Here is a 23,545-nt window from a genome sequence, read left to right on the forward strand (position 1 = left end):
GGTTGACCTCGTCGCCAATCTGTGGTGGTCGTTGACAATTAATTAAATGCACGTTTAGTTGTTTCTTAAAATATAGATAATTTATTATAAAAAAAAGGAGCTTGCACGTGCTCGTAGAAATCCATGTAACAATTAATTTTTTACATATTTGACAGCTCAAGGTTGCCAGATTTGATTATTAATAAAGGCTACCAGATTTGTATATTACAATATGGATGATAGATCGATCAGGACTTAACATAGCCATCATGGAATTAGGTTATGTCGAGTTTGAGAAAGCGTGGTATATGCTGATCTTCGGGATTAGGGATGCAATTGTAAGAGTTTCAGTGCTTGAAGCTCCAGAACTTTAACATTCATATGGATGACTGATCGATCATCTAGGACGAACAAGGCGAAGATTATACGTGCCTTATCCTAGCCATGATGGAATTAGGTTATGTCTTGGTATATGCTGATTTTCTGGATTAGGGACGCATAAGTATAAGAGTTTCTGGGAATAAAGCAGCCAACTCTCTGTTCAGCGAGATGATGCTCTCACAACCCCTTCCAAAGACAGACAATAACATATAATATTCTCTATGTGACATGTAATGGCAGCCAACTCTCTGCTCACCGAAATGTTGCTCTCAAAATCCACTCCACATCCAGACAATAACACTGAAGTTGTGAAAAGTCCTGGACGGCTGGACGGTTCTGGCTATCAAACACAGTATTGCAACGGTTCCCGATCTCAAAATATAATATTTCCTATGCAATAGGTAATGGTAAGTCACGATCATTGCTAGAGCTTCATGATGGTCTCAAGCTATCGACAAAAATTCCTATACAGTTATTATTCAAAACATTTCAGCCTGAAAATACTACCTGAAATAGTTTTTGTTCTAAGAATGAATTTTAAAATATTTCAAATTTTAATTGATTTGAACTGAAACTAGAGGAAAAAGTTAGGAAATTATCGGGATCTTGGCTAATTATAAAATACGCTGACAATACGTTCTCTATGTATAAAATTTGCAATTGGATTGAGTGAAGTTTCACACGATCGTATGTATTGGATCTTTCCTCTCTTATTACAAAATTTTCAGATTTTTGTTTAACGCAAACGAAAATTCATAACATCAATTTCCATTCTACATAATTCATTACACAAATTAACACTTTTTCATATAATTTAATTTATATGTATGTAAATATGTATGTATGATGATTATATGCTTAATAATATAATATAATAATTTGTAAGTTAAATTTAGGAATCATTGTAATAATTATATGAAAATAAATGTAATTTTATCTAAAATCGTTTAAGCCAATTAAGTACATAAATAGAAAATTAAACTTATTAATAAATTATACATATAAATTATAAAAAATTAACACTTTATAAAAAATAAACATCACAATCCCTTTGTAAACGTAAAACGAAATTGAGTGAAAGTTAATTAGAGAGAAAATATTGAGAAAAAAATTACTTTTCGTATTACGAGACAATGGATAACCTTAAAAAATAATAAAAAAATATAAAATATTTTAGAATAAATGTGGCAAAAGATCAATTAAGAAATGGTTAAGGTTAATTTTAAACTCTTTTTTAAATTATAATATGCTTTTAAAATCTTTTTGTTAATTCTTTCAAGGAATTCGATATTAAGTCTAAAACAATTCCATTAAATTCTGTGTTTCGAAAACAACATATAGTATAGCACTGCTTCATAAAAGCAACTTTCGTTTTATATTAATAAATCCTCATTATAATTGGAATCTTTTAATGTTTCCGCTTTATGGCAAGATTTAACTTTGTATTTCATTAATTTTAAATTATTAGTTAAAATATTTTTAAAATTCTCAATTACAAATCGAAACACAGAATTTTGGTATAGATAGGTTCAGCAAACACATATCATTATAATAATAGGGAATGCGAAATCGCTATAAATTTAAGAACATTTTTCACACATTCGAAATGTTCCTAAACTCACACGATTAGAAAAGTAACACAAAAAAAAATAATTTAATACTAAAAAGTTAAAATGGGTGTTTCACGATGATCCAACAAATCTGCAAAGAAAATAAAATATAATTATTTTATTAGAAGAGTGATTTAAAAGGATAAAAGAAATACAAATTTAGAATTCGGAACCGGGATAAATCTGTTTAGAAAGAGAATTGGCATAACATTAGGAAAAAATAGTCTACTAAAATCAAAAGTTATATTTTAATAGGTCAATTAATTTTGAAGTTATCAACGATTTACAACTATTCGATTTTGGTGGCATCGACTTTTAGTAGAAGATTGTGAAGTATATCGAGTATAATAACAGCATTATTCCATAATATAAACCGGTCCATGAAATACATATTATTTCAACAAAACCATAGCATCTTAAGAAGATCTACCAATATCTAGCAAATATACTAGAAACTTGGAAATATTTCGTTAAATTTGAGGAAAGAATGAAATCCCAATCAAACCCCGGTATTATTTGGGATTTGTTAAAAAAAAAAAAAAACTGAGGACGAAGACCTTCCTCATAATTTTAATATAGAAGATATTGACCTTATTATTAAATAAAATCAAAACTTTGCTGAATCGAAGTTAAAATTTACAATTCTAAAAAAAGCTGCATTAATTCTTCTTTTTGAAGGCCAAGGAATGGACATAATGTCCTTTCAAGACATCTGTGAACTCACCGCAAGTATCTGCCAAAGATTGCAGACAAAAAGCGCTGTTAAAACAAGATCTTGTATTTTGGCTATAATGTATCTAAATATCTTCATTCTCTCTGAATGTATTAAGGAGGATGCGGTATTAGCAGAACAAGAATCAGGGGGATGCAGAAGTCGTCTTTAGCTATAGGCATAGCTTACTTGGGCCCAAGAATAGCCCCATTGTGATATCGTTATGTAATTGTGCCAAATGTTCTTTATCCAACAGGTTATTGTTCCCATGACAATTTGATTTTTGCTCCGGAACGAACTTCTTTAACTACTTTTGGATTGTGAGACAAAATTCGAAATATTTGGTTCGAAAAGTTTCCAAATTTTTGGTGATAATCATTCTCTGGAATGTGCCTTAGTAGTAAGTAAGTTAGTTAGTTAGTTAGTTAGTTAGTAGTTAGTTAGTTAGTTAGTTAGTTAGTTAGTTAGTTAGTTAGTAGTTAGTTAGTTAGTTAGTTAGTTAGTTAGTTAGTTCGTTAGTAGTTAGTTAGTTAGTTAGTTAGTTAGTTAGTTAGTTAGTTAGTTAGTTAGTTAGTTAGTTCGTTAGTTAGTTAGTTAGTCGTTAGTAGTTAGTTAGGTAGTTAGTTAGGTAGTTAGTTAGTTAGTTAGTTAGTTAGTTAGTTAGTTTAGTTAATTAGTTAGTTAGTTCGTTAGTTAATTAGTTAGTTAGTTAGTTAGTTAGTTAGTTAGTTAGTTAGTTAGTTAGTTAGTTAGTTAGTAGTTAGTTAGTTAGTTAGTAGTTAGTTAGTTAGTTAGTTAGTTAGTTTAGTTAGTAGTTAGTTAGTTAGTTAGGTAGTTAGTTAGGTAGTTAGTTAGTTAGTTAGTTTGTTAGTTAGTTAGTTAGTTAGTTAGTTAGTTAGTTAGTAGTTAGTTGTTAGTTAGTTAGTAGTTAGTTAGTGTTAGTTAGTTAGTTAGTTAGTTAGTTAGTAGTTAGTTAGTTAGTTAGTTAGTTAGTTAGTTAGTTAGTTAGTTAGTTAGTTAGTTAGTTAGTTAGTTAGTGAGTTAGTTAGTGAGTTAGTTAGTGAGTAGTTAGTTAGTTAGTTAGTTAGTTAGTTAGTTAGTTAGTTAGTTAGTTAGTTAGTTAGTTAGTTAGTTAGTTAGTTAGTTAGTTAGTTAGTTAGTTAGTTAGTTAGTAGTTAGTTAAGTTAGTTAGTTAGGTAGGTAGTTAGTTAGGTAGTAGTTAGTTAGTTAGTAGTAGGTAGTTAGTTAGTTAGTTAGTTAGTTAGTTAGTTAGTTAGTTAGTTAGTTAGTTAGTTAGTTAGTTAGTTAGTTAGTTAGTTAGTTAGTTAGTTAGTTAGTTAGTTAGTTAGTAGTTAGTTAGTTAGTTAGTTAGTTAGTTAGTTAGTTAGTAGTTAGTTAGTTAGTAGTTAGTTAGTTAGTTAGTTAGTTAGTAGTTAGTTAGTTAGTTAGTTAGTTAGTAGTAGTTAGTTAGTTAGTTAGTTAGTAGTTAGTTGGTTAGTTACTTAGTTAGTTAGTTAGTTAGTTAGTTAGTTAGTTAGTTAGTTAGTTAGTTAGTTAGTTAGTTAGTTAGTTAGTTAGTTAGTAGTTAGTTAGTTAGTTAGTTAGTTAGTTAGTTAGTTAGTTAGTTAGTTAGTTAGTTAGTTAGTTAGTTAGTTAGTTAGTTAGTTAGTTAGTTAGTTAGTTAGTTAGTTAGTTAGTAGTTAGTTAGTTAGTTAGTTAGTTAGTTAGTTAGTTAGTTAGTTAGTTAGTTAGTTAGTTAGTTAGTTAGTTAGTTAGTTAGTTAGTTAGTTAGTTTAGTTAGTTAGTTAGTTAGTTAGTTAGTTAGTAGTAGTTAGTAGTTAGTTAGTTAGTTAGTAGTTAGTAGTTAGTTAGTAGTTAGTTAGTTAGTTAGTAGTAGTTAGTTAGTTAGTTAGTAGTTAGTTAGTTAGTTAGTTAGTTAGTTAGTTAGTTAGTTAGTTAGTTAGTTAGTTAGTTAGTTAGTTAGTTAGTTAGTTAGTTAGTTAGTAGTTAGTTAGTTAGTTAGTTAGTTAGTTGGTTAGTTACTTAGTTAGTTAGTTAGTTAGTTAGTTAGTTAGTTAGTTAGTTAGTTAGTTAGTAGTTAGTAGTTAGTTAGTTAGTTAGTTAGTTAGTTAGTTAGGTAGTTAGTTAGTAGTAGTTAGTAGTTAGTTAGTTAGTTAGTTAGTTAGTTAGTTAGTTAGTTAGTAGTTAGTTAGTTAGTTAGTTAGTAGTTAGTAGTTAGTTAGTTAGTAGTTAGTTAGTTAGTTAGTTAGTTAGTTTAGTTAGTTAGTTAGTTAGTTAGTTAGTTAGTTAGTAGTTAGTTAGTTAGTTAGTTAGTTAGTTAGTTAGTTAGTTAGTTAGTAGTTAGTTAGTTAGTTAGTTAGTTATGTTAGTTAGTTAGTTAGTTAGTTAGTTAGTTAGTTAGTTAGTTAGTTAGTTAGTTAGTTAGTAGTTAGTTAGTTAGTAGTTAGTTAGTTAGTTAGTTAGTTAGTAGTTAGTTAGTTAGTTAGTTAGTTAGTTAGTTAGTTAGTTAGTTAGTTAGTTAGTTAGTTAGTTAGTAGTTAGTTAGTTAGTTAGTTAGTTAGTTAGTTAGTTAGTTAGTTAGTTAGTTAGTTAGTTAGTTAGTTAGTTAGTTAGTTAGTAGTTATTAGTTAGTTAGTTAGTTAGTTAGTTAGTTAGTTAGTTAGTTAGTTAGTTAGTTAGTTAGTTAGTTAGTTAGTTAGTTAGTTGTTAGTTAGTTAGTTAGTAGTTAGTAGTTAGTTAGTTAGTAGTTAGTTAGTTAGTTAGTTAGTTAGTTAGTTAGTTAGTTAGTTAGTTAGTTAGTTAGTTAGTTAGCTAGTTAGTTAGTTAGTGGCACTCCTGTTATCTTCACTTTTAAGTTCCTTCATTCCTGCGACAAACGAATACTTGGGTCTTACAGCGTTTCTGTCTTTTCAGTTATTACAAAAGGGTCAACGTCTTGGACCCAAGTGTGTCCCCAGTGTGTCCCCAGTGTCGACACTACGAGGACAACCTGCTAACCTATCAATCCGTACTGAAATTAAAATTCTTACCTTTAGCTATACTCCACCAAGGCAGTGTAACATAAGTAAGGAATGCATTTAATGGAGTTGACTGTTGGCGGCGGTTTTCTTTCCAAAAATGAAATGATTGGGCAAAACCACGACTAGCCCACAAGGGATTATAAGCACCATCATCGAGTTCTGTAAATAAACAAGTAAAATAGAACATTATAATAATGCTAACTAATCAAGTCGAGAAAAATATTTCCAGATCTTTTAAAACATTAAAAACTCATAACAACAATTAACCTTTAAAATATTCATCACCTTTTAATGATTTCTTAGGTAAATCACACCAATAGTAAATGGTGGTACCATCTGGTGTACGTCTTTTGGGTACTAAATTAATTGCACGATTATAAAATGCTTGCATGGCGGCCGTACGTTTAGTACGTGGCAATGTTGAAGCAAAATTGGCAGATTGTTGTAAATCTTCAGCTTCCGCCGAGGGCGGTGATAAGGGTGAAGTGCTACACGAGGCAGAATTATTATTACAATTACCATTACAATCATTTAACGAGGCTGGTCTAGAGTGAGGTGATGATCTGGTGGTCAGTTCGTCAGTTGTTTGGCCAGCATTCAAGTTTGGGTTATGTAATGAGGAATTATTATCATTTTTAGAGGTTTCAGTTTCTGAATCAGTATTATTTATTGGTTGCAATGGATGGCTGTCTGCGGTTACAGGTACACGAACACATTTTTCAAATTGATACATTGTAGTGGTTTGTGGTTTGATGGCTTCACTATCATTGGAATTCGAATTGGAGGAGGGTGATAGAGGTATGGGCGAGGATTGTGCGCTATTGGGTGTTTGTTCTACTACCGGTAATTCTTCTTTGCCTCTAACTGTAATCATAGAGTCCGTTTCGGTTAGTATTACCATTTTAGCTACACCTTCGGAAACCTGTGTTATATCCCCGCCACCATTTAGAGATATAGCATCATCTGCTATTTCATATTCTTGACAAGAATCATTTGAGTCTTTTCTTGGTTCTTCGGGTTTTTTGTTTGTTTTAGTTATTTTCGTTTCCGGATTATTATTGATATTTTCCTTTTTGTTTTTAGCTGCTGTTTTAGTTTTCTCATTAGTGTTATTACTGTTACTAAGAGCCTTTTGGTTTCTTAACTTTTTGGGTGATACTTTAGCTAAGAGACTTGTTTTGGCAGTTCTTTCTTTTACTTTCTCTTTGATCTCTTTATTGGACTCTTTTGTTTTCTCTTCCTTGTCTTTGGCTTTAGTTTTATCTTTTTTATTTAATATAATTTCCGGTTTCTTTAATCTACGATCTGCTGTCGTGAGAGAAGAACTTCTACCTATAGTAGAGCTGGGTTTCTTATCTGTAAATTTCAGACTACCCCGTTTCGTTACCACCAACTCACTTTCCACACTTAGTATAGTTTTTGGCTTTAATTTCGATTTCTTATCCGGCATTTTATTCAAACAGGCCGGCGTTTCATTGGCAAAATCTTCACATGTAGGACAATAGATTTCCGACATTTGTGGGGTATTCTTATCGGAATTGTTAGAGATCCAACGTTTCTTACATTTCTTGCCCGTTTTAAAGCAGTTACCTCCACACCCTGTAGTTTTGCCATTCACCGATGAGGGAGATGTTACAATAACGGCTTCATTGGTCGCTTCAATGGCATCTTGTATGCCACTCTGCTCCAGTAGAGAGGTGGTTTCTTTAATTGGTGAATTTTCTTGATCATGTTCATTTTTCGCATCATGTGCTTCTGTTTTAGTAGCTATAGCAGTTATAGTGGTGGTGGTGGTGGTGGTGGTGGTGGTGATGGTTGTGTCTTGTTTGTCTAATAAGATTTTAAGCTCTTCACAATTTGGATTTGTATGTATTTTTGCCTCGGATGCCGAGAAAGCAGGACGCAGATCTACAAATAAATATAGATCATTTGTTTGCAGTTAAGTTTCTGTCACTTCTAATTTTAAACTTAGCATAAGAAACACAAAAACAACAAAAAAAATGGCGCAAAATAAATTTAAAATTATATTAATGAAATTATAAAAATAATATGCAAATTAAATGAAATCATATTTGAAAACTTATATTAATTTGAGGTGTAAAATGAATGAGTTTATGAACTGAGGGGAGAGAGAGATAGAGTTTGTGATATTGAATCTGTGTTTATCGAGAAAAGCAGTTTCAGTGTGAGAAGGAGTTGTGTATTATTACAAAATCTCTGGCATAAGAATTCTTTTAAGTAAAAAAATTGCAAAATTATTTAAAAAAACTAACAATTTTTACATTTATTTTATTAAAAATTTAATAATTTTTGTGCCTTTAGCAGAGGATTTGAAGGAAGCAAAGGAAGTAAGAAAGTGTACTCGATCATATTAAACCCTTCAACTATAAATATAGAATAGACTACTAGGGAGTGTGCCTACGTGGCGGATTATGCGCCAAGTGTACAGCATGTTAGTGTTAAAAAGGTCGAGCTGAAAGAGAATGATGTATTCGGGGATGGAGTCTTAAGCCTTTTTAATACGGGTGAGGATTCAGATTCCGAATCCTCAGATGATAATAAGAACACCTAGTCCCAACAAGTATAAGAAAGAAGAGAATGTTAGCATACCTAAGCTTTTGACCTCCCAAAAAACGACTATCCGGGTCAAAGAGGAGTAAGTTAAAGATCATATTGGATTAATCCCCGGATGAATTCGATAGATATGTACATCGGATTCCTTTTAAACTCTATCTCAAAGAGAAACAGATCTCCTGTGAAGCTGAACAAAGTGTACATCATGCCATTGGCAAACGTTTAGTGGTTAAAGAGAATGATATATTCGGAGGGATCTCTAAGCCGGGCGGATGTTCATACTATATAAGCTATCGATCACCAAAAACCGTTATTTGCGGCACAGGGGAGGAATTTAAAGAAGATGTAGCAAAAGACCATATTTGTTTAATACCAGGACATTCCGAAGGATACAACGGATTCTTTCCCCTGACGCAAAGAGCTCCCGAAGAACTGAACATTGAGAACAAACCAAAGAAGAAAAATAGCTACCGTCTTCAAATATACTAACAAAGACAAGGCATACCTTTCTTAATTTACTCTTCAGACAGAATCGTACAAATGAATTAGACAAAGCTAAGCAACCTATTGTAAAGGCGAGCGCATCGGACAAATCAACCTCAAAGGGAAGAGTGTCTGAAACGAAGAAGATAGGCGCCGGAAAGGAAAGGATAACCAAAATCTTACTTCAAAGACATTGTGTCGATTTCTGCTGGTAACTCGTCAATCAAAATTACAGTGGTAAGAAGATCTAAGATCAAACCGCAAATAGAGAACTTGAGGAGCTGGTTCAGCAGGGATGTCGACGAGGATAATGGTGGAAAGTATCCCTACTTCTTGTGAGAGCGCTAAGCTAGAACTGGGCAATAAGGGGGTTCTTCCTGTACTCTCAAAGTTCAAAATACTAAACTGGGTGTTAAAAAGTTGGAGGTTTTTCACAGGTAAGAGGTCTATGAGGCCACAATTCTGGTGGTAGGTATTGTCGTGGCTCCAAGGCTAACCTTACCAAGACCAAAGGCATGTTTTATTGTTTCCAAATTATAGAATATTTTGGTGTCTACCTGACTAGTTTCCTGAATGTCAGAATTCATTGGAAACTTAAATAACTATGGCTATAGTAGGATCCAGAAAAGTGTTCAATAAACTAATAACTACTTCAGAAATTTCGACAGTTTCATGATGTGATAAAGAATCAATCAAATCTGAAGGATACCAGATCATTTATCCAATGCTCGTGGACTGTCTCTGCAAAGTAAGTCCAGAGATTACTTTGAATAAGGGAAACTAACTCGGATCGATATTCAAAATAGGAAAGAATCGTTAGCAATACCTAAAATGTCGAAGGCTAAAGCTGTTAAGAATGTTTTGGATAATCTGCACGTAAAGCAGCAGAATTATCAACACAGGATCACCGCACTACGAGAAGGGTTACCTTACTACTTGGATTGATGTAGTTTGAAAAAAATTATCCTTGTTCACTTTAGTTGTATTCCTTTTAACAATTTAGTTTCAGAAGAAGTCAAATTAATACTTTATACATAATGATAGATGCTTCTAGTTGCCTGGATTACTGAAGCTAATAATGACATAATAGACCCTATGTTGTGCATTCCTTTCCATAGCAAATATTTTTGGAAATGTCGTAAGTACATATGTTCTATCATTTGCGATTATCCCCGAGTGGGGTTGTACCCGTATGCAATATAGTTTGCAACTGAAGAGTGTTCGGTTATTGTTCTCTTACGGTCTTTAGACTCATCAAGTGATATTTGCTCTAAATGTCTTAAACAAAGTCTGTTCCGTGTTGTGATAAGATAGACGGTAATATATTTCGATATCTGGGTTTTCATTATTGATCCCCAGATCCGTTTTTTTTCCAGTTTAGAGCAATCCAACTAGGTCTTCCAAATTATCTTGCGGTGGAATGGCTAACGTAGACGCCACTTTGGTTTCGTGATCGTAGACGCCACTTTGGATTCGTGATCTCAAAAAATGTGAGTTACCCGGAAAGTTTCTTTTCACATAGTTTGTCTATATTAACGCAGAACTCTAAAAGGAGAGTGAGCAATGTTTGGAATTTGGGGTCAAGATGACTTTCACACTTCAAATTGGTTGCAGAGTTCTTCAGACTGAAATATCGTTTGTTGTTTAAACAGGAGTTCAAATCATTTAATAGTCTACTTATATGAGTGAAGAGACCCAGAGCGACTGATATGGATTCATAGTCTTACAAGTAGGAGTGATATAGGAGACACTGTAGTGAGTTCGGAACAGCCCCTTTTGATAGCATTAAAGGTTTCTTAGGAGTCATTGATTATCATCTCCTCAGAGTAACTGATGTTGATTTATAGTGTCAGAAGAAGGAGTAATATATGAGACACTGTAGTGACTTCGGAACAGCACCTTTTGATAGCATTAAAGGTTTCTTAGGAGTCATTGATTATCATATCCTCAGAGTAACTAATGTAGATTTATAGTGTCACAAGAAGTAGTGATATATGAGACACTATAGTGACTTCGGAACAGAAGCTCTACTATAAATTGAAATCCTGCATTCCTTTCTATAATGTTTTGCTTTTCCAAGTTTTTATATCGTTTCAGATATCACAGAGGGAGCAAAAAGAATATCGGGTGCAATTTATGTTAAACTAAATCAAAAAACTATCAATCACTCAATCTGGACATGAGTTTATACTTAATGTCTTTGTCGAGAAGTGATCATATTCAATATCTATGGGGACTCCCAGACCGTGTTGCACCCTAAAAACAATTTTCTGATAAGGATTTCTCCTTTTCGATCTAATGATCATGTCTAGTCCAAATCTAATCTTCTAATCTGAATGATCATGTGATCAACCAAATGATCACAGGGAATTACCAGACAATATTGGTTATTACAGCCTAAATGCGATGGAGTCAATACTTGATGATGTCTCATATATGATATACACTGATGGTACTAAATCTTTTATATTGCACATAGGGAACAAAAAAATCGTGCTCAAATGGGTACGGGGACACGGGGATTTGACTGGCAACTATATCGCTGATGAATTAGCGAAACTAGGAGCCTCAATGTCCGACAGGGACATAGACATCTTTTGCGGAATACCGCTAAAAGCCTGCAAGACCATAATAGATGGAAAGTTCTATGAAATTTCTCAGACAAGATGGCGAAATGAACCAACTTGTATCAATACCAGGGAGATATGGCCAAATTTGGACAGTAAACGCACGTCATATCTTCTGCAACTAAACCGCCCTCATATCAGCAACCTTGTTGCTGTCATTACGGGGCATATCTTATTGGGAAACCATGCAAGAAGACTTGGAATTCCCCACAACGACTGCTGTAGAAGTTGTCAAGACGAAGAGGAGGAAGAGTCTATTGAACATCTTCTCTGTCAATGCCCTGCGCTAGCAGATACTCGATCCGTATATCTGGGAAAACGACTATTTGATGATTTGTCAGAACTATCCAGTCTAGGACTGGATAACATAAATGCCTTCATCAGGCACAGTAACTGGTTTTAGGACCACCAAGCCATAATTAAGGCACTCACCAGTCCACAAGGATAGAGCTTTCAATCTTCTCCTCCACTTCAACTTCTCTTCTATGACTTAATCCTAAACTATATTCTACTACCCTCTACTCTCTTTCTTTTATATTTTACTATCTTTACAGGTATCACAAAGGGACCAACAGGACCCAAGTGTGCGTCTTTGCAGCCTGAATACCTAACCTAACCTAGGGAACAAAAGATTAATTCAAACTCTTAAATCAGGGTATCGTTTAACAGGCTGGTTTAAAATTTATATTCGAATCTATACCTATAGTCAAGCTGGTCTAAAGGTTTATCAATGATATCACGGCGAATGCGGTCATCCCTAACTAAGGTGCCAAACATTTCGAATGGTGAGTGTATTAGATTCCGGGTTACTAGCAGATAAATATTTATAAATGTATAATAAAGCTATAAATTTACTTTATAATAAATATATTCATTTAAATTTTTAGAGAAAAGGGTTCTCAGATTCTATTCTTTCACACTTAAAACTTTTCAATCATCTTGCTTTATTTTTACAGTAAATTGGAAAAGAAGATTAGGCAACTTGAGAAAGGCTCAAAAACAAGCTTAATTTTTATAAATATTTAGCTTTTTTCTTATTAAACTATAAGAGTATTAATAATTATTTTATTTATATTGTTAATTTAAAAATAAAAGAAGTTTCTACAAAAGTAAACAAAAGTAATAGTTTTAAATAAAATTTAAAGGAAAAATGCATTTCAGCTAATAAAAAAAATATATATATTTAAATATTTACTTTCGGACAAAAGAAAAACAAAATATTGAAAATAATACTTAAAGAAAACAAATACTGGGAATTGGAGAATAATGTTTTTATGCATTCAAAATCTCTACATTGTTTTTAAAGAGAGATTAAGTTTCAGATGAGTCCTGCTTTCTCGGCAAATCTATATAGAGTTTCTTTTTTTTTTACTTTTTTTTGGTTTAGTTTTTCAAAAAAATATATTTTCTTTATTTACATTAAGAAAATATGTATAAAATAAGTGTTGAAGGTTTATAATAAATTGTATGGTGTTTAATAAAAATTTAATTTTTTTTGGTTTTTGTTTTTTTTTTTGGTATAAAAGGATAGAGGAAAACATTAAGAATTTGTTTAAATAAATTTACAAAAGCAGCAGCAAGTTAATAATAAATAAGTAATTTGAATATAAATAATTTGAAGTGAAAAAAAGCTATTTAATTAAAAAAAAAAAAACAAATTAAGGAATTCATAAAACTATATATTTAAATAATAAAAGGATTATAAAGTTATGAGCGTTTCGATAGTTGATGCAGATGTTCTTAAAAAGGAATTTATACATTTTTGTATAAAATTTTTATTGAAAAGGATACCTTAGGAAATATTTACAATAAATATGATCTTCTATAGTTATCCGAAAAGTTCTAAAAGAGATAGTATTCAGAAGTTAAAAAGAGTTGAATCTACTATCAGAGTGAGAATAAACATGGTCTTTTAGAGTTATCGTAAGAGTTCTAAAGGAGGTGGCATTAAGAAGTTAAAAGAGTTCACTCTTCTATCAGAGTGAGAAGTGCACTTTATGTGGATCTTTATTTCACAACGATTGTTTTTGAAATACGGAACTTATATTGACAGAACCAAATTTTCACAGATTCCAATTAGGTGGTGAATAAATATGGTCTTCTAGAGTTATCTGAAGAGTCCTAAAAGAAGTGGCATTCAAAAGTTAGAAGAATGTACTCTCTGAGTGAGAAGAGCACTTTAAGTAGATCTTCATTCCACAATGATTGTTTCTGAAATACGGAACTTGTATTAACCGAATTGTGGGTGAATAATTAAGATCTTCTAGAGTTATTGTAGGATTCCATTGCTAATATAAGCGCCAATCAGATCCTAAAAGAGTTGACTCTCCTCTCTGAGTATGAAGATCATTGCAGAGAGATCTACTCATACGAACAATCTTTTTCTGCGGAACCAAGTAGCATAAAGTTCATTTGCTGATACCAATGGCACTTAAAGAAGGAGTTCACTCTGCTCTCTAAGCATTCAGAAGTTAAAAGATATGGTCTTCTAGAGTTATCGTAAGAGTCCATAAAAAGAAGTGACATTCAGAAGTTAGAAGAATATCCTCTCTCACTGAAAAGTACACTTAAATTAACCGAAAGTAATCAAATTTCCAAAGATTTCGAATTGTGGGTGAATAATTATGGTCTTCTAAAGTTATCGTAGGAGTCCTTTGCTAAAAAAGTGCCATTCAGATATTAAAAGTTATGACTCTCCTCTCTGAGTATGAAGATCATTGCAGAGGGATCTACTCATACGAACAATCTTTTTCTGCGAAACCAAGGAGCAAAAAGTTCATTTGCTGACACTGATGGCACTTAAAGGAGGAAGTCGCTCTGCTCTCTAAGCATGAGGAGTACGATATCACTGTATTATCTGTTAAAGGGTCCTCTAAGTTGAGTTAAAGAAAAAACAGAAAGCTCGAATGATATTAAGATCTCCAATCCTGTTCGGAAGATCGTTGTGGAAGGAATATGATCCTGGTCGAACAAAGGAGAAGAGCGTCACAAGAAAATCTATTGCCTATTTGGATAAAATAGCGTCCTTTATTGTAATTAAAACGAAACATTGACAGAATGTCGAGAAGTACGAAAAAATTGGTCCAGTCTGTAAGGTGATGTTGTTGTTGTTGTAGCAGCGACACGTGTAAAGTCGGTGTGGCTGGGTTGACAATCCTTGGTCGTTGAACCGAGTCGTTCCGGTGCGAAGAAACGATTGTCGTGGGAACGTAAGGTGATGTAGATCCACCTGCTGAGTATGAGTAATAGATGAGTTTAGAAAGAATCTGCGAAAGCCAGAACGAGATCAGAGAAAGTAGCCGTCATCGATCAGAATGATGCCATTTTCTGATTAAAAGGCATCACCAACTAGCGGTTTCGAAGATTTGAGTAAGAAGCTGTCTACACAAAGGGAACAACATGACCCAACCTGATGACCTAAGCACTTGGGGGTTTGGATAAAGAAACCTTGTTAGCTACATATAAAACGATTGGTCGGTCAGTGGTTAATTATGCTGCTCCAGTGTGGTCAGCTTCGATCAGTGATACCCAGTGGTGCCAAATGCCGCCCTAAGGACTGTAACGGGCTGCTTACAAATTACCTCGGAACATCACCTGCACTTGGACCTTCGTTTCCAGTCAAGGAACACAATGTTATGTTGACTAAACAGTTCCTCCTGGGATGTCATCGGAGGAGTCATCCCAACTTTAACATCACACAGTTGGATGCTCCCCCGAGGCAGCTTTGAACGACAATCATAAAGACGCCATAAATTCCGCGGTCGCTGGATACCGCATGAATGTCGTACTTGGAGGTCGCACACCGCCCATAGCAGACGCGGAAGATAAACTGCCGCATAAAACAAGAGTAGTTCTGGCACAACTACGATCGGGATGGAGCAACAGGCTCAATGCCCCAACTAGATTATTGTATAGTTTTAGCTGTTACAACAACAACAACAACCTAAGCCGTCATCATTGAAAGAGCTGATTAAAAAGTCTATGTATCACGATGTACACTTTTAATCAGCTGTCCTCGCTCGTTTTAATCTCTATTTCAGGACATACAGCTGGTGAATCTCTGACTTATCTTCATCCACAAGGAAAAAAGTATCTGAGATGGTCAGAACAAGGATGTACACTACCAATGAGCTGATATCGATCGAATTGATCCCGTTTTTTTAAAGGTCACGCCATGATCAGCCCTAAACATTGAAGGTGATGAGGTCTATGGGCCTTAATAGGCATCTGTTAGTTATCGGAATGATTCCAACTTCAGAGATAAAGATATACATCTTCAGACAGAACTCTTTAAAGTGAAATAGTTTATAAGGCTGGAGGAATATTTCTAATGAGGTCTAATCAAACGCATTACTCTCTATTTTAACGAAGAAAGTTGGTGCCATCGATCGAATTGATCTCGCATTTTAAAGGTCTGGCCATGATCAACCCTAACCTAAAGGCAGCTGCAGGCAACTGTCATCGATCGGAATGATTCCTATTTTAGGGATGAATGTTCAGGGGACATAATATATGAGTCTGGGTGAACGTTCCTAATGCGGTGTCAACGATCGCATTGCTATCGATTTCACTGAAGAAGGCTGGTACATTTCCGGCTCTTAAAATTCTAAGCATAATTAACTATAAATATTAGAATGAGGTTGAAGAAATCCATGAGACTGGAGACAAATATTATCGATCGTAATGATTAGTGTTTCAGCAATGCAAAAACTCTTTAAAGTTCTGAAGATGATCATCACTCAATATTGACAAAAAAGATTAAGAAGTCTATAAGCATTGGTGGAATCTTACAGAAAGTTGTTATAGATCATAATGATCACCGTTAAAAAAAATGAAAGCTGGATGAACGCCTGCAGTCAGTTTTTGTTGTTTAAACTGATTGATGTATTAGGAATAAGTATTTCCAGTCAAAGATGATTAGTCTTTAACATTGACAAAGAAGATGAAGAAGTCTATAAGCTTTGAAGGAAACCAACTAAAAGTTGTTGTTGATCTGAATGATCCCCGTTTCAAGGACGAAAGAAGGTACATCATATATAATCAACTTTATAAAAGGATTCATAACCAATAGTTGTTTTAAATTACAACAAAATCAAAGTTATTAAACAAACAACAACAAATATAAAAGTTATATTAATAAATTATTTAAAAATATTGCATGCTTTTTAAAAATTATTGAATTAAAAGTAGAAAAAAATATTTTATGATAAAGTGTGAATGAGTGAGTGGTGGTGTCTGTGGTTTTTTTTTTCCAAATGTCTTCCTATATAAATGCAAGTGATCGAATAGTCTATATTATTAAGAAAATTTTCAACATAGAAGATGGTAAACAACTTCTATTTAAAGAAAAAAAAAAAAATTTAACATAATAAATGCAAAATATTTTTGTTTTATAAAAAATTTTTACTAAAATAAATTAAATAAAAACACAAAAAAGCATATATTGAAAAATATTAAAAGTTAAAAAAAGAATGAAATAATTACCATCTCTTAAATCACCAGCTTCAATTTCGGAAACTTCATTGGCTAACGAGTCTAGGCCCTCATTTTCAGAACGAGCCTTAGAGCCAGCAGAACCAGAAGCGGTATCGGAAGAATTTTTTGTACGCCAAGCATAACGTGAGAAATTATTGAGGTTAGCACTGGGATCACTAAGACGACGTTGATGGCGATAGGTGCAATAATCATCGTTTTCCTCTTCCCAATCGTCCCACATATCAGTGGCACAAAAACTAGAAAATTGAAGATTATTAGAGTTAAATAAAATAATACTTTAAGTTTATTAAAATACCCGGGTTCACTGGTGGGTGTTTCAACTCCAGAGCCTTTAGGTTTGGTTACTGCCATTTCCGCATGACCCTTGCCCTGAGGTCCCTTCATTCTAACAAATTCACAGCGTGTTTGAACTCCCGCGCCACTGCTAAACAAGCCGAAAGACATGCGTTGTGCTACTTTTGAGCTTAAGCTGGATTGCTAAAGGATTTACAAAATTTTTTTTTTAAATTGAACAAAATTTCTATAAACAAAATCTTACCCGGGCATCATAAACTTTCTTTAAAGCATCATAACGTATGGAACCTAAAAATATAACACCCTGAACAGCACCATCTTTATCATTGGCCACCAATTCTACACAAACCATTTCACCATCTCTTACTAAAATATCGCTAAAAACCTGGAAAACATAAAATCACACAGTTATTGATATTAACTATTTAAGAAAACTGAATCTTACCTCATCAAAATTATCCACCATAAAACAGATATGAGGATATGTTATTTCCTCACCCTCTCCTTTGGTATCCATTTTTCTTCTACTTGGACTAGCATAAACACGCTGCGAATGACGTCTTAATACTTGCAATTCTTTTGGCGAAGTTCTTGTACATATGGCCAGAGTGAGAGTGTAATCAAATTGATGTATGATCATATTGAGATAAACAGTTTCTTCCCAATCAACATCGGGATCACCAATGGGTAGTTTACGGGAATCTTTGCGAAAAACATCGACCTCAGTCTGAAATGAAAATGGAAAAATCCCAATAAACCAAACGATATTATAACGATATCGAAACGATATCACTTAGGTGATAAAAAATATCATAAGTGATAGTCGTTCTCGTATCGAGAACGATAGTATTTACGTACTAAATGGTACCTTTCCTTATGATATCGTTTTTCCATAAAATTATGATATCGTTTTCGCTATCATAATTTCCAAAAATAATGATAGTTAAATCGCCTTTTTCAGTTTTTTTTTCTGTATGCTCTTTTATTCTTAAAATTTCATTTAAAACGCTATTTAACTTAATATTTCGCTATTATACATATAAAAAAGCATGAAAAGGGAAGGATTGCATTCATTTGTACATATTTACATACATACATTAATACATACATATTTTAAAGTAATCATATTTTTCATCACATTATGCATTGTCTTGCAAATACCTGAAACTTTTCAAAATTGCATACATGTCAACTTACCACAAAACTGAAGTATCGAACGAAATTCGCGTATTTATTTGGATTATTTATCAATAATTTAGTTGATTTTATTTTAATATCCTTTTTAGTTTTCTTATGTTCGAAAATTTTTATTGAAATTATTTTTAGGTTTGAAGTTTTTTTCAAATGTTTGTATTTTCTTAATTTTTTTATTGGAAACAAAATAATATAAAACGATATTATAATAATATCGTTTTAAATAATGAAATATGATATCATAATCGCCCTTTAAAAGCAATACCGTTTTCGCTATCATATCGTTCTTTGGTTTATTGGGATAAAGTAAATAAGTAAAATAAAGTAAAAAATTATAAATGTTTTAAATTTGAAATTATAAATGTTAAAACTGAATGAATTTAAGAACAGGTTCCTAGTTGTCGAGTCAAAATGTACTTGCTAAATAAAAAGTTTATTGATCTGTGGAACAACCCTTAATTTACTTCTATAAAAACTGAACATATTATTAACATTTGTGTAAATATCAGTATTGAAAATCTCGTTATACGCAAATTTCGTAATATTTGATCAAATATATGAAAAGGCCTGATCGCATTTCAGAAATAGAACTGTGAGACATTGGTCCCAGATGGGAGATCGAAGTCAAGCGAAATATTAGAGCAAACCCGTACGTTAAGCTATTGCTACACGGATGTCTCTAAACTAGAAGATAACCCTACATAGCTACCAGGCGGAGCTAGACATTTCGATAAACAAATAATTGATTTCACATCCCGAATATCTTTTTTGATCTAAATCGTTATAGCAGCTCTTATATATTTTGTAAACTTTTACTTTATACTGTAACTCAATCACTTCTACTTACCTCATATTTTGGCATATGTCGGGAAGAACTTTTCACATGTTTCTTACGTACAAAAAATAATAAATCATCCGAATCAATACTATGCACCGGTTCCGATTGAAATAGAAAATGTCGTACAAATAGATCTGTCCAATAGGTGGTGCCTTGTAAAACAACAAAACCACTGTCTGAAAAGAGATACAAATGATATGCAATTCAATAAATTTAAATAGTAATTATAATAGTAAGTCCAGATATATAATACTATTGTCAGGACCATAGACAGTCAAGACTATAGACTAGACTATAAACTAGACCATAGGCTACACTATAGAATAGATTATAGACTAGACTATATACTAAACTATAGACAAGACTATACTAGACTATATACTAAACTATAGACAAGACTGTAGACTTGACTATAGACTAGACTATACACTAGACTAGACTAGACTATAGACTATACTATAGACTAGACTATAGACTATACTATAGACTAGACTATAGACTATATTATAGACTAGACTATATACTAGACTATAGACTAGACTATAGGTTAGACTATAGAATAGACTATAGACTAGACTATAGACTAGACTATAGACTAGACTATAGACTAGACTATAGACTAAGCTATAGAATAGACTATAGACTAGACTATAGACTAGACTATAGACTGGACTATAGACTAGACTGCAGACTAGACTATAGACTAGACTATAGACTAGACTATAAACTAGACTATAGACTAGACTATAGACTAGACTGCAGACTAGACTATAGACTAGACTATAGACTTAGGACTATAGACTAGACTATAGACTAGACTATAGACTAGACTATAGACTAAGACTATAGACTAGACTATAGACTAGACTATAGACTAGACTATTAGACTAGACTATAGACTAGACATAGACTAGACTATAGACTAGACTATAGACTAGACTATAGACTAGGACTATAGACTAGACTATAGACTAGACTATAGACTAGATATAGACTAGACTATAGACTAGACTTATAGACTAGACTATAGACTAGGACTATAGACTAGACTTATAGACTAGACTATAGACTAGACTATAGACTAGACTATAGACTAGGACTATAGACAGACTATAGACTAGACTATAGACTAGACTATAGACTAGACTATAGACTAGACTATAGGACTAGACTATAGACTAGACTATAGACTAGACTATAGACTAGACTATAGACTAGACTATAGACTAGACTATAGACTAGACTATAGACTAGACTATAGACTAGACTATAGACTAGACTATAGACTAGACTATAGACTAGACATAGACTATAGACTAGACTATAGACTAGACTATAGACTAGACTATAGACTAGACTATAGACTAGACTATAGACTAGACTATAGACTAGACTATAGACTAGACTATAGACTAGACTATAGACTAGACTATAGACTAGACTATAGACTAGACTATAGACTAGACTATAGACTAGACTATAGACTAGACTATAGACTAGACTATAGACTAGACTATAGACTAGACTATAGACTAGACTATAGACTAGACTATAGACTAGACTATAGACTAGACTATAGACTAGACTATAGACTAGACTATAGACTAGACTATAGACTAGACTATAGACTAGATAGACTAGACTATAGACTAGACTATAGACTAGACTATAGACTAGACTATAGACTAGACTATAGACTAGACTATAGACTAGACTATAGACTAGACTATAGACTAGACTAGACTATAGATTAGACTATAGACTAGACTATAGACTAGACTTTAGATTAGACTATAGTCTAGACTATAGACTAGACTATAGACTAGACTATAGACTAGACTATAGACTAGACTATAGACTAGACTATAGACCAGACTATAGACTAGACTATAGACTAGACTATAGACTAGACTATAGACTAGACTATAGACTAGACTATAGACTAGACTATAGACTAGACTATAGATTAGACTATAGACTAGACTATAGACTAGACTATAGACTAGACTATAGACTAGACTATAGACTAGACTACAGACTAGACTATAGACTAGACTATAGACTAGACTATAGACTAGACTATAGACAAGACTATAGACAAGACTATAGACTAGACTATAGACTAGACTATATACTAGACTATATACTATACTATAGACTAGACGATATACTAGACTATAGACTAGACTATAGACTAGACTATAGACTAGACTATAGACTAGACTAGACTAGACTATAGACTAGACTATAGACTAGACTATAGACTAGACTATAGACTAGACTATAGACTAGACTATAGACTAGACTATAGACTAGACTATAGACTAGACTATAGACTAGACTATAGACTAGACTATAGACTAGTCTATAGACTAGACTATAGACTAGACTATAGACTAGACTATAGACTAGACTATAGACTAGACTATAGACTAGACTATATACTATAGACTAGACTATAAACTAACCTATTAAATAGAATAGACAATAGACCTGACTATATACTAGACCATAGACTAGACTAAAGGCTAGACTATTGACTTGACTGTAGACTAGGCTATAGACTAGACTATAGACCAGACAAGATCATAGACTGACCTATAGTCTTCAATACTATTAAATGAACGAGACAATATTACAGACTGGAATATACCTAGGATAGACTAAACTATACTCTAGGCTTTAGACCACACAAAAGTAGAAGGAACTGTAGTCAATAACGTAGGCTATACTATAGCCAATAATATAGAATTAACTATTGTTAAAATTATGGACTATATTAACAAACTTGTCAGCTGCGACAGTAGGGCATTCGAGGTATGTACGTCTTGAAGCGTTTTAAGAATTATTTCTTTCTTATACACATATATAAATATTACACTTTCACTCTCTTTCTTTATCGCATCTTCACACACATACACTATTTACGAATTTCGCAATAAAAACAAAGAATACAATTAATTACCCTCAAATCGAATAATCAAAACAGAAGCGAATAAAAAACATAATTTGCGTAGAACAACCCTTAAAATAATTAGAAAGAGAATTAGAGAGTTGAGATAAAAACAATCATGATAAAAACAACAAAAAGCCAACCATAACAAAACCAGAAAATTTTAACTGAATAAGAAAGAATGATGTGCATTTTCAGGTGGGTGGTTGATTGTCGTAGAACTGGCTGGAATAATCGATAATGTGCAAATGTAGACAACTTTTTAAAGAAAAAATTTCTACATTTTTTTCATGTTAAAAAAAATCAACTAAATTTAAAGATAAAATTTGTAATTTGAAAAGAATTAAAAATTCTTTTGAAACTTACCATCTTTGAGCAATTGTCTCATTTCTTTGTTGCGTTGAAAATTAATGTCTTCCAACAATTGCTGTAGAGGCGTTTGAGGCTTAAGTAAGACTCCTGCTGCACTGGCCAAGGACATGTTATAGCTGTGTCTTCTATTCCTAAACCGTAAGGGACTTAAAATTGTTACCAAAACTTGAGGTTTATTGTGGTTATAGAGAAAAAAAAAACTTTCCAAAAAAAAACTTTAGAATTTTGTAGTGGACACCTTAGGAATTGTCGCCTTTTGTCTTTGTTAGTTATCACCACCACATTATTATTTGTTTGGATTTAATTTTAGTTTTTTATAAATATTTTAACATTTTAAAAATACACTTTTTTATATTTTCTTTTTTAGCTAAATAATGTTAATTTTTTGTCAATTTATGAATTTATTTCTATGACTATGAATAAAAACCGTCTGCTTTCAACAACTTTTCTTTGTTAAATGTTTGCTCTCCAATTTGCTTTGGTTGGTACAAAAAAATCTCTACCTTGGTGGAGTAGTTGTCTTTTCTTTTCCTCTTTTTCCAAAAGGGTAGTTTCTGACGTTTCTTTTGTGTTTTATTTCATTTTTGCAAAATTATACTCTGTTTTGTTTATGTTTTTTTGTAATGCGCAATTGCCAAAATATTAAATTTAGTATTCAATTGTTTAGTAAACAAAATTAAATTGCGAAATTGCTTTTTTTTCTAGCAAAAACAAGAAAACAATAACAGAGAATTGAAACTGAAAAAGAGAGTGAAACTTCTTAACAGCTGTCAGACATATGTTAACACAGCTGTTATGCTGACTTTTAAGCTGCCAGACTAAATAAAGTTGTTATAGAGATGGCAAAAGGGTAAATATCCATTTGGTAAATACCCGGTATCTTTTTATATATTTTTTGCCTGGAAAAACTCCTATTTGAAAGGCCTTTGAAAATCAAAGCTTACAAAACTTAGTATCGGAGATAACCCATTAACAAAATGTTCCTTATTTG

The 23,545-nt window shown here is 32.6% G+C and overlaps 1 protein-coding gene across 2 annotated transcripts; it reads right to left on the reverse strand.

Moving 5' to 3' along the window:
- Positions 1-1,421: 1,421 nt before the first annotated feature.
- On the reverse strand, positions 1,422-23,232 carry LOC119610522 (uncharacterized protein KIAA0930 homolog). 2 transcript variants are annotated; one of them, XM_037965770.1, is made up of 9 exons: positions 22,549-23,232; positions 19,239-19,405; positions 17,643-17,924; positions 17,442-17,582; positions 17,199-17,380; positions 16,892-17,139; positions 6,009-7,631; positions 5,733-5,882; positions 1,422-2,061 (listed from the first exon to the last, which is right to left on the reverse strand). In XM_037965770.1, the coding sequence occupies exons 1-9, from the start codon at positions 22,661-22,663 to the stop codon at positions 2,021-2,023; spliced, it is 2,949 nt and encodes a 982-aa protein (XP_037821698.1). In that variant the 5' UTR covers positions 22,664-23,232; the 3' UTR covers positions 1,422-2,020. The 2 variants fall into 2 exon arrangements, with proteins under 2 accessions (XP_037821698.1, XP_037821699.1); XM_037965771.1 differs by lacking the exon at positions 6,009-7,631 and having other exon boundaries at positions 1,428-2,061; positions 22,549-23,224.
- Positions 23,233-23,545: the final 313 nt, after the last annotated feature.

The sequence above is a fragment of the Lucilia sericata genome, unplaced genomic scaffold, assembly GCF_015586225.1.
Source record: "Lucilia sericata isolate MDLA Ls3-8-SP2 unplaced genomic scaffold, ASM1558622v1 Contig001221F_arrow, whole genome shotgun sequence".
In the NCBI taxonomy this organism is placed as follows: Eukaryota; Metazoa; Arthropoda; class Insecta; order Diptera; family Calliphoridae; genus Lucilia; species Lucilia sericata.